Here is a 12,083-nt window from a genome sequence, read left to right as displayed (position 1 = left end):
TGCTGACGTGACCGTTAAAAATAATATTTTAAAAAATTTTATTTAGCATCCACATCAACATGTAATTTAAAAAAAATTAATTTCTCAATTTAACAAAATAAAAAACAAAAAATAACATGAATTGAGATCTGAATTTATTTTGAACAAAAACAACAAGAACACAAACCTAGAAAATTTAAAATCCAAAAAATTAACATTCAGATCCACACGAACACAAAATTAAATATGAACAAATCCAAAAAATCAAACCCCCACACAACTTCAAAACATCAAAATTGAGTTTAGATTTCCCTTTCAAACCACACAACCACACTTTTCTTCTTCTTCTTCTTTTTTTTTTTTTTCATTACTTTTCGGAAGAACACTGAACTTTTCTTCCATTTTCTTATGCTTTTTGAGAAACCAAACACAAACCCAGAAGATCACACGAACAAAGAAAAATCAAACCATCCACATATATCAAACCTAGAAAACAAACCCATAAATTTCAGAATTAGAAAAATTCGAAACAAACAAAGACCATTAGATCAAAATCCCTTCAAATCCAACCGATCCTTGCAACTTCCCAATACAAACAAACAAACCCCATATGAAGCTGAGAAGCCAAACCCATATAAAACTAATATAGTGACTGAAGATCTGAGATTTTGAACCTAAGAAGCCGAGTCTTCAAGTGGATCCATTGAAGTCTTCGATTTTGGCGTGGTGCATAAGACATAAAATTTGGGGATGTGCTGGGTTTACTAATGATATTGAACTGGGTTTGTGTTTTTGTTGTTTTTGTCCAAGATAAATTTAGATCTCAATTTAAAATAAATCTTGAAGCTTAACGATTAAAATGATATGCCATGAGCTCCAATTGAACCATTGGATTGAAAGATATTGTGAAATCAAATTTCAACGGCTGAATGGATTTGCATGATTTAATCTAATCACGTGTAATTATGAAAAATTGATTTTGATTGGTTCCATAAGGAATAAATTTAAAATAAATGAGGTGTCACAATCTTTTTGGATTTGACTTAAAATAATCATGAGGGAGCACACATTGGACAATTTATATTGTCAAACATTAATAATCCCTAATTGATTGGTTAAATAATATCTCAAAAGGGATACTGGATAATTAGGCAATAATTAAGGGTTATTATTACTAAAGTCAATGTAATTTGACCCGGGAATTTTGAAAAAAACGGTTCGGCTCTTGGTTCGGTTTTTAAAATCATGCATCTACACCCTTTCTAGAGTCTTCTTATGCTCTTTAAATATATGGGGGATTCATAGTTCAAGGCACTCCACTCTTCTAGAGCTCTAGTGGAAGAAAAAAAATAATGGTCATTATGCATCGTGCATCCAACCTTCCTAGTTTTGGATTGCGACTAAGTATTTCATTGCTCCTATTTTATGGTTCTAGAGAACTTCACCCCCCCCCCCCCAACCCTTGTTGTTTATTTACTTTTATGCAGGTTAGTGTTGTTATGTTTTAATGCTACTATGATAGAATAAAAACATATTTTATGGTGATGTTATCATGGCAACTAGGATCAAAGCGTGTTAGTGATGTTCTTGTGATATTAATTTGTTCATATGTAGTTCAGGAGATAAAATTAATCATGGTTAATCTTTAATTCCCATTAATTACATGCAATAACATATTTATTTTTCCATTCTCTCATAATTTTTTACATCAGAGGTCCATGATTATCACTAATCACAAACAATCACATGTTTTTCTTTTAAATTTCAAATCATGTTCTTATGGCATGTTCACCATCCCCTTCTTTTCAATCTTGACATGCACTTGTTTGCTTATAGCACATTATTTATTTGGGGATGTGACATGTTAATTGGCCACCATAGTCTGGTGAATCAATTTTATTTGACAGTGAACACCTTCTCACCTTGTAACTTAACATTCGAACTTAGATTACGGGTTCTTAGATTAAGGTTTTATCCAAGTATCATCTTTGTAGAGTTACTAGAATCAAAGCCATGTAAATTTTCTCTTAGATTATATCTAGGACTGCAACCATGTAATGTTTTAAGTTGTATTCAAATTGATGTTCATTTTTATCAAACCAATGAAATGAGGCATTTTATTTATTTATCTATGGTTTTCTTAATTTTCCAATAAAATAAGTGGTAACTTCATTCAAAACCCTTGATTTAGAAGGAAATATATATTAAGTTGAATCACCACCATGAGGGACACAAACAAAATCTCAACCATTCATGTTGGTTTGGCCCAAGGTAGAAGTGGGCCAAGGTTGTGGTCGTGGTCTCTCACAGCTTGCGTTGTGGAATGCACATTTGTGTGGGTTCAAAGTACACATATCTCAACCTTACTTTTTTTCCAATTGAATAGTTAATAAAACATATAAGGACACTACTTATTTCAAAAGTTTAAACCTATAAGTTTGGGCCTAACTATATATAATTAACTACTCATTCTTATCATTTTTATTTAGTATGAGACTTTACTCACACTTACGTACTCAACAATAATTATACTCTAAGACAATGTCAATGAAGATTGCATTGTACCCATGTTAATTGGAATTGAGGATCAGCACTGCCATCTGTTCAGTTCGTGAGGGGTTGGACCCAAAAAGATGAAAGGAAGCTAGGTGGGATTATTGCTCAGTAGAGTCATGCCTGGTTAACTGGAGGACTTGATAAGAAGACCAATCAAAATGATATTGATTCAGATTGCTCTCATCATTGCTGTTTTTGGTATCTTGTTTTTTCACATTTTCTATTTTATAATAGTTAATGAGAGTAAATTGCACTGATCTCTCTTGAGTTTTTCTGAAATTAGACTCACCTCCCGTCTAGGCTGGAATAAAATACTTACCTCTAACCTCCCTTAGATGACTGAAAAAAAAGTTTTAAAAATGATGAATTTCGTATTCTACCTTTAACTTAAACTGCCATCCTCACACTCTCTAATAGAGGATTTGAATTTGTTTTTTTGAGATTTTTAGCTCATTTTTTAGTCATCAAGAAGAGGTGAGTGTCTTATTTCAAAATAGAGGAGAGGTGAGTGTAATGACATAAAACCTTAGGGAGGTCAGTGCAATTTTTCCTGCCACATGGGTTAATTAAAGTTGTGTTTTAACAAAGAGTGTATAACAAGATTTAGCCTATTTCAAAGATTTGCTTAAGCCAGCATATCAGTAATTACTTCACTCATATAAATGAGGGTCAAGGGCATACTACTGATATAAATATGTATATGTTGGTGTATGAAGGCAGTAAGTGACCACCACATATTATGGGCCAGTGAACACATGTGCTAGCAATAGCATACCCTGCACAAGGCCATGTAGAGCCTCTCATGAAGTTGTAGCCGGGAAAAAAAATTGAGGACCATAATGGGAATTGGAAAATGTAGGATCAAAAGTGTATTTACACCTTAAAAAAAGTAACAATATATTTTAATAAAACATACAATATGTATCTAAGTTTCAGTTGATAAAGACAACAATTTATTTGTTTTTATCAATTTTTTAAGGTAAAATAGCAATAGGTGTTTAAAAAAAAAACATGCAACATACATTTAAGTTTCAGTTGATAAAGACAACAATTTATTTGTTTTAATCAATTTCTTTAGATTAAATAACAACAAGTGTTTTAACAAAGCATGCAACATGCATTTTAGATAAAATAACAATAAGTGTTTTAACAAAAAAGTGTGTTTCAATTGATAGAGACAACAACTTATTTGTTCTTATTAATTTTTTTAAGTAAAATAACTATAAGGTTTTTTTAATAAAGCATGCAATGTGCATCTAAATTTCAGTAGATAGAGATCAACTTATTTGTTTTTAATCATTTTTTTTTTGGTTAAAGTAACAATAAGTGTTTTACGACATGCAACATGCATCTAAGTTCTAGAAATTTAAATCCCACTCCAACTAAAAATCTATTATCGTTATTTTAATACATATATTCACCAATTGACTTTCCATAGAATCCCTTTTGATCCCCTTGTTTTTGTTTATTTTTGTTTTTTTCAATCTACAACTTATGCATATGTATTTTTATTGGATAGATATACATGTTGTATAGATTTACAAAAGTTGATAAATTTATATGATACTCTCCCTCATATTGGAACAATTTTTTTTCCTAATAAACAACTATTGTCATTAATTATTAAATTACTCATTCTGTCCTAATTTGTTTATCCTGTTTGAAAAGTCAAACTTTTTAAGGGAACATTTTTTATTGTCTTGTTTGGCTTATAAAAATATATAAGTTTTACAAAACTACCTTTATATAAATTTGTCAGTTTTTTTAAAAAGTTATTACTAATGAGGCAGCTAAAAAGGTGCTTCACTTAGATTTTTTTTTAAATATTTGTTAATTTTCTTTTCAAATAGTTTTGAAAATAAAGTAGGAATATAATAGGAAAATGTGTAATTAATTACTTTTATTTTTAGAAACATGACAATATTTTGGGACATCCCAAAATGGAATAGAGAACAAACAAACTAGGATAGAGGTAGTATTATTTTTTAATTGTTAGGACATGTTTCCTTAAATTATGGGATAAAATTAACAACAGTTTAGTCTAGGCAAAATCTTATCATTTAAATTTTAGGGTAAAATATCATTTTCATCCCTAAACTTTTATAAAAGTTTGTTTTTGGTTCTTAAACTTTCAAAAGTATATTTTTGGTCCCTAAACTTTACAAAATGTTCTACTTTTCGTCATTCTGTATATGTCTGTTAGTTTAGGTCCTACATGGCTTAACAGAATGTTGATGTGGTATTTAACATTGACGAAACTAATTTATTTTTAAACTTATAAACACATGGCACACAATGATTGGCCCACATAGATTAAAGTATTAAAAAGTTCTACTAGTGGGACAAATTTACCCTTACACCCACACAACCCAATCAAAACCTCAACCGTCTTAAAAATCCCCAAATTTGAAACGCTTAAAACTCCAACGCCACAATCTCACGGGCCAGTCCACGGCCCCAATCTATGACCCTAACCGGCGACCCCAAACTGGAAACGAAGTACCGACGATGATGTGTTGAAAGGCAACTCTAGCTGTCGATTAAGAGAAATCCACATGAAAGTTTTGACCAAGACACAGCTCATTAAACTCAAATCCACCAACAAATTTCAAACAATACAAGAAGAAATGTGACAAAATCAAATACTGATTCAATATGAACTATGAACTTCACTAAACTTGAAAAAAGAAAAATAATAAACCCATGCACCCATATCAAATTTTTGGCATATTATGGGCTTATCTTCAAAACAAACAACAATCGGAGTAAATTTCAAGGTAAAAAAAAAAATCAAATGAACAAAAACAAAAGACTGACAAAACAAAATTTTCTAACAAACCTCCAAGAGCAACTTTCGGCCAACTCAAAGAAGCCAAGAATCCCTCAAAGATTTCTCTTTTACTCCACACCAAACCAAGCAAGTCAATATTTAAAATCACCAGTGAAATTTCAACAACGCAGGAGAGGTTTCTTCTTCAAAAACTTTCAATTAAGCAAAAAATTTGTCTTTTGTTTGCGTATAACAAGAAGGTTCAAAGTGTTTCTGTTGCTTCAGTAACGGTTAGCTTTTCAAGCTTTTCAGATTTGGGGATTTTTGAGACTGGGTTATGGGGGTCAGTGGGTGTGAGCCTTTGAGGGTAAATTTGTCTCACTCGAACTTTTTAGTCCATGTGTTTATAAGTTTGGAAATAAATTAGTTTGGTCACTGTCAAATACCACATCAGTATTTCATTAAGCCAGGTAGGACTTAAACTAATAGAAATATATGGAAGGACGAAAAGTAGAACATTTTGCAAAGTTTAGGGTCAAAAATGAAATTTTGAAAGTTTGAGGACCAAAAACAAACTTTGTGAAAGTTTAGGGATAAAAATGATATTTTACCCTAAATTTTATCAAATTTATATTTTATTTAAACTAAAAGTCTATAATAATTTTTATTTTCACTTCCTTCCACTGAAAAAAATTCTAAACTTAAAATCAGTAGCGACTCTAAAATTTTTTCTCAAGGCGTTCCTCAAGAGCATAAATTACACAATCTAATAAAAATTTTTTTTTTTTTCATATATTGACAACAACAACAATAAGAAAACATGCAAATACATAAAGTTTACAATTGTCTTTTACGAGTTTTCATATTTTGAAATTGTTACATGATAGTTTCATTATCAATGTTATAAACTACGTCTCTTTCAATGTACATAACTAAGTAATTATTCATTCAATGAATATAGAACAAATTATATAGCAAAATTTAATTTTATTAGCATAAAAAAAACTGAGGATATTCCTAAATTTTTCTTTAAAAAGTAAATAAATAAATTTTTTAAATTATTATATATATATATTTTTTTTCAGGCCAACGTGGGGCCGCCCCTGCTTAAAATCGGGAGTCCACACAACCTCCCATACTTTAACCCCTCAAGTCGCATCTTAGGTTTTATTGATTATTGAAAAATATTATTTTATTAATTGTAGCCCCTCCCCCTTCCGATTTCACGTTTGTGAGAAAGAGCTATAAAAATCCAACCAATACCTCTTAAAATGCGTGAGCCCGAAATCCCTTTGAAAATTTGTGTCATGGACAGGCAGGGTAGGCAACCGCATGTGCTGGTCATACCATCTCCTGCGCAGGGTCATGTTGCCCCTCTAATGAAGTTGTCACACAAAATTGTTGATCATGGGATCAAGGTCACATTTGTTAACACTGAGTTTATACATGCAAAAGTCAAAGCTTCAATGATAGTGAAGAGTGAAGAGAAGAGCCCAATAAGGCTAGTCTTAATCCCAGATGGGCTAGAACCTGGGGATGATCGAAAAGATGTTCTTAAGCTGACACAAAGTATGCTGAAAGTTATGCCAGTCCATTTGATGGACTTGATCGAGAAAATTAACCAGTCAAATGATGATGATGATCAGATCAGTTGTATCATTGCTGATACAACGGTTGGGTGGGCACTAGAAGTTGCTGAGAAGATGGGAATTAAAAGGGCGGCAGTTTGGCCTTGTGGACCAGGAACCTTGGCCTTTCAACTTCATGTCCCGAAGCTTATTGAGGATGGAATAATAGATACTAAAGGTAAAAATCTTGCTGCTATTAATAATTCTAACTTGTTTATGTTATTAAAAAAGATTTTGATTTACATGTTGAAACCTTATTGAGCAACTCATAATCAAGCATCTTCAGTATTTAATATTTGGTATTTTAATAATAGTTGAATCACCCTGTAGGAACTCCAATAAAAGACAACTTGATCTGGTTGTCAAAGGAAATCTCAGCATGCAGTAGCACTGAGTTGCCTTGGAGCATTCCAGGAGACTCAAAGCTACAAAACGTTATTTTTGAATATTATACTTCGAGAGTGAACCATTACGTCAAACAATGCAACTGGCTTCTCTGCAACTCATTCCATGAACTTGACTCAGCGGTCTGCGATTTAATTCCTGGGATCATACCTGTTGGCCCATTACTTTTGGGCAATCAATTAAGCAATTATGTTGGAAGCTTTTGGCCTCAGAATTCAACTTGTCTAAGCTGGCTTGATAAACAACCTGTGGGTTCAGTCATTTATGTTGCCTTTGGCAGCATAGTAACCCTTAGCCAGAAACAATTTGATGAACTAGCACTTGGTCTTGAACTCATAGGCAAACCATTTTTGTGGATTGTCCGATCAGATATAACAGATGGACCACTTGCTGAATTCTTGCATGTGTTTAGAACAAGACTAAATGATCGTGGAATGATTGTTGAATGGGCACCTCAAGAGAAGGTGTTAGACCATCCTTCTATTGCATGTTTTGTAAGCCATTGTGGATGGAATTCAACCTTGGAGGGTATAAGCATGGGATTCCGATTTCTATGTTGGCCTTTCTTTTTAGACCAATTCCATAATAGGAGTTACATATGTGATGTTTGGAAGATTGGTTTAGGGTTGACCCCAGATGAAACTGGGCTCATCACGAGTCATGAAATCAAAACAAAAATAGAAACACTGCTCTCTGATGATGGTATAAAAAGAAATTCATTGGAGCTAAAGAAAATGGCCAAAACGAGTGTAACTGAAGGTGGATCCTCTTCTAAGAATTTCGAAAGCTTTATTGAACAATTAAAGCATTAAAGATGTTATAAAGTGTTACTGTTATATTGTTTCTAAGTGTTTTCAAGTATGTCCTTATTAAGATATTATTTTGAATCATGTTCCATAAAAATGAAGCTTTAGATTGAAAGAAATATTGTGCGTGTGTACCAACCTATATAAGGGTTTGAATTTCTTAATGGATTGCAAAGTTAGCATCATTAGTTGAACAAGCTTTTTGTGCTTCTTAGGCTAAACTAGCTTCTTTTTCTTTCTTTTTCTTTATGGCAAGAGTCTTACAACTCAATTATTTGATATCTCTTGTAATATTATTTTTTTCTCATATCAAGTGAGAGCAGGGGATGAGATATATAATAATGTCAATATGGAGTCTTTTGATAGTTGGTCAGTTAATTTTGTTTCAACGTGTATGGTCAAACTAATCAGCCATTTGTTAGCTAAATGGTTTTTATTTATTTTTGGGATAATTACACATAACCCACCTGTGGTTTGGGCGAAAATCACGTTGCCTACCCGTGGTTTGAAAAGTGTCACTTAACCCACCTGAGGTATGTTCCGTTTGTTTTTCGTAACCCACCTCTGTTAAAATTAGGGGTAAATAGATATTTTTACTCACATTTTATATCTCTCTCCTCCCAAAACAAAAAAAAGACACTAAAACAAGAGAAAATAAGATCAAAAGATGCTATTTGTAAGAATTAGAAACTTGTCTCAAGAACTCCAATAAATCACAAACTATATTTTTGTAACACACTCAAAAGAAAATAACACAAGGAAAATTTTACTTATCTTGTTAACTTATTTTCTTTTCAATACATTAATTTATTCCTCACGCAGACACACAAACAGAGAGAAAGAGAAAGAGAGAGAATATCATAGTGAGACACGAAAGGAGAGAACCCAACCCCTGAGCTTGAAATCGACCTCACCAACCTCACTCTGTTGTATGGTCTTTAATTCTCCAAGACACAAAAATTTATTCCTCACACTCTTTCTGCCCCTCTCTCTCTATTCTGTCCATGTCTCTCTCATCTCTCACACTCCAGTTCAGATCGTTGGTAGCTATGGGTTGTGGTGGCTTGGGTGATGACTGTGGAGGAGCACGAGTTGGCTGTGTTGGTTGGGTATGGGTTTTGAGGAGGAGCACAGTGTTGGATTGGGTCTGGGTTTTGAGGAGGAGCATGACGTTGGGTTGGATTTGGGTTTTGCCAAACGTCGTCGTAATCGACTCTCCCATGTCAGCCAAGTCTATCTTGGTGGCAATGGCAACGGCAAAGGCGATGGCAGAGGCTAGAAGACTAACGACGATGGCTTGAAGATTGGTCGTTTCTGGGTTTATATCGCGTGGGTCTTGGGTTTAGATCGATGTTTCTATGGTTTCTTGGTTTGATCGATGGTTTTATCATGTGGGTTGTGGGTCTTGGGTTTGATTGATGTTTCTGGGTTTTGAAGATTGGTCTTGGGTCATGGTGTTTGATTGGCAGTGGTGGCTGGTGATTCAACGGTGGGTTTGGTAGTGGCAATGGGTGTGGATCTTGGTGGTTGTTTGTGGTTCTGTGGGTTGGAAATTCTGTTGGAATTTTTGGGTTTGTGATGTGTTAATGCTGTAGTGGTGGTGGCAGGTGATTTGTGGGTGGTTGTGGTTCGGTGGTGGTGGCCAGTGTTGTGGTGTTTTGATTCTGTGGTATTTCAGTGGTAGTGGTGGTGATGGCTTTGGTGGGTTCTTCATGTTCTTCATGTTCAAAATTTTTGTGAATGGAGAGAGAGACAAATTCCAATTTTTGATCTTGTTCATTTTGCATTTTTGTTCTATTTTTTGTTTTGGGAGGAGAGAGATATAAAATGTGAGTAAAAATATCTATTCACCCCTAATTTTAACAGAGGTGGGTTACGGAAAACAAACGGAACATACCTTAGGTGGGTTAAGTGACACTTTTCAAATCACGGGTAGGCAACGTGATTTTCGCCCAAACCACAGGTGGGTTATGTGTAATTATCCCTTTATTTTTATAGATGTGGTAGAATTTTAATCTATAATGTCTGTTTCATAATGATTACTTTTAATCATTAGACCAAGACATGAATTGATTTTTGGTGTAGGGGGTTTAAATTCCAAATTTTTTATTGGTGTAAATGCACTTTTGGTCCCTACATTTTGCACATTTTTCTATTTTGGTCCCTATATTTTATTTTTACCACTTTTAGTCCCTAAACTAATCAACGTGTGTCATTTAAGTCCTTACCGTTAGCTAACTAACAAAGAAAGCTGATGTGGCTGACGGAGAGAATTAAAAATCATTTAAAAACATTAAAAATCCACCGTGGCTAAGTCTGCCATGCCACGTGGCCTTCCCGCCCTACTTCACACGTGATTATCACATGAGTCAACCACCCACTAAACATGGCGCTTATACACTGAAAATCCCCAAATCAGCCATGAATCCCTAGAATCACCATTAGCCTCTCTTTGAAACCACCATCATCCAGCTCTGTCACTTGAAACCACCATCATCAACCAGCTCTGTCACTTGAAGCCACCATCACCATCAACCATCGCTCAAAACCCATCTCTGCCACTTAAAGGCAATATTCTCTCTCTCTCTCTCTCTCTCTCTCTCTGTGTATGTGAAAAGGTATTTGCTCTCTCTGTCTATGTCCTTATTTATAACTTTACAATATGCTTGTTGGTTGGTTTTGGAAGTAGGGGCCACAATGTTTTTGTATGCTTTTGTATGTTACTTTTGATTGTGGTCCATGTGTTCCTATGTTCTCTGTGTTCCCTATGTGTCCCTGTTGAAAAGAGTTAAGTAAGCCTAACAGTATTGTATGAGGGTTTTTTGTGTAATTTGGTAACTATGCATGTCTATTTTAGTACGATAGAACTATTGAAGTTAGTGCTATGTTGTGAAAAATTATTTGATTAGTGTAGTGTTGGTAAATACTTTATTGAGTGTTGTGTTGTCTACATGCAGAATAAAATATTTTATTAGGTGTTGTGTTGGTAAATGAGTGTTGTGTTGTTCTTGCATTGTTTAATTGTTATTGAGGGTATGTTGCATTGAAATATAACTTGCACTATTTAATTGGTATTGAGGATATGTTGCATTGAAATATAACTTGCATTATTTAATTGGTATTGAGGGTGTGTTGCATGTAGAGTGAACTACTTCATTTAGTGATGTGTTGGTAAATGAGCAATGTTTTCTTAAATAAGAGTTGTTTTGTTCTTTTTCTTTAACTAGCATTGTTTAATTGGTTTTGAGTGTATGGCATGCAGAATGGATGACCTATTCAGTATATCTGTGCATCATGGTGGCTATTTTACTGAGAACCCTAAAAAATATGTGGGAGGTGAAGTAGATGTAGTTGATAATTGTGACCCTGATAAGTGGTTCAAGGTTGAGATAGAGTGTATATGTAGGGACTTTGGGTACACATCTGTTAGTAGGCTGTGGTATACAATGCCTGGTATGGACCAAGCAAGGGCAAATTTCCATTTGGTTGTTGATGATGATGATGCCATGTACATGATAGAATTAGTGAAGGGTCATGAAGAGATTCATGTGTATATGGAGCACCCCATAGATAATCCTATACTAGTTGATGAAGGAGAGAATGTTAGTGAGGGTGCGCAGCCATTGGCAGTGGAGCAAGGCCTTATGGGTTACTATAGTGATTATAGTGATGATGATGACCATGATGGGGTGAATTTTACAGTTTTTATGATAGTGATGACATGTATGCTAATGATCAAACTTGTAACAATGAGGATGAGTCAACTGAGGTGGATGTTGAATAGGTGTATGTTAGGAGAGTAGGTGCAGAACTTGTTATTGGGAAGGTTAATGATGATGTTCCCATTGTGGTTGTTACTTCCCATATGGGTTCAAGGAGAGAAGGTAAATAACCTATCATTGAGCACCCACCTGAGGTCTTTATTGTAAGTGATGGCAG

At 34.1% G+C, this 12,083-nt stretch overlaps 1 protein-coding gene across 1 annotated transcript; it reads left to right on the top strand.

The window, feature by feature from the left end:
- The first annotated feature begins 6,576 nt into the window (after positions 1–6,576).
- On the top strand, positions 6,577–8,150 carry LOC115961497 (UDP-glycosyltransferase 83A1-like). Its single transcript, XM_031080473.1, has 2 exons — positions 6,577–7,111; positions 7,264–8,150. Exons 1-2 carry the CDS (start codon positions 6,577–6,579, stop codon positions 8,148–8,150), a joined length of 1,422 nt encoding a protein of 473 aa, XP_030936333.1.
- Positions 8,151–12,083: the final 3,933 nt, after the last annotated feature.

This window comes from Quercus lobata, chromosome 9 (genome assembly GCF_001633185.2).
Source record: "Quercus lobata isolate SW786 chromosome 9, ValleyOak3.0 Primary Assembly, whole genome shotgun sequence".
NCBI classification, from domain to species: domain Eukaryota; kingdom Viridiplantae; phylum Streptophyta; class Magnoliopsida; order Fagales; family Fagaceae; genus Quercus; species Quercus lobata.
This window is presented reverse-complemented; position numbering and strand designations above follow the sequence as displayed.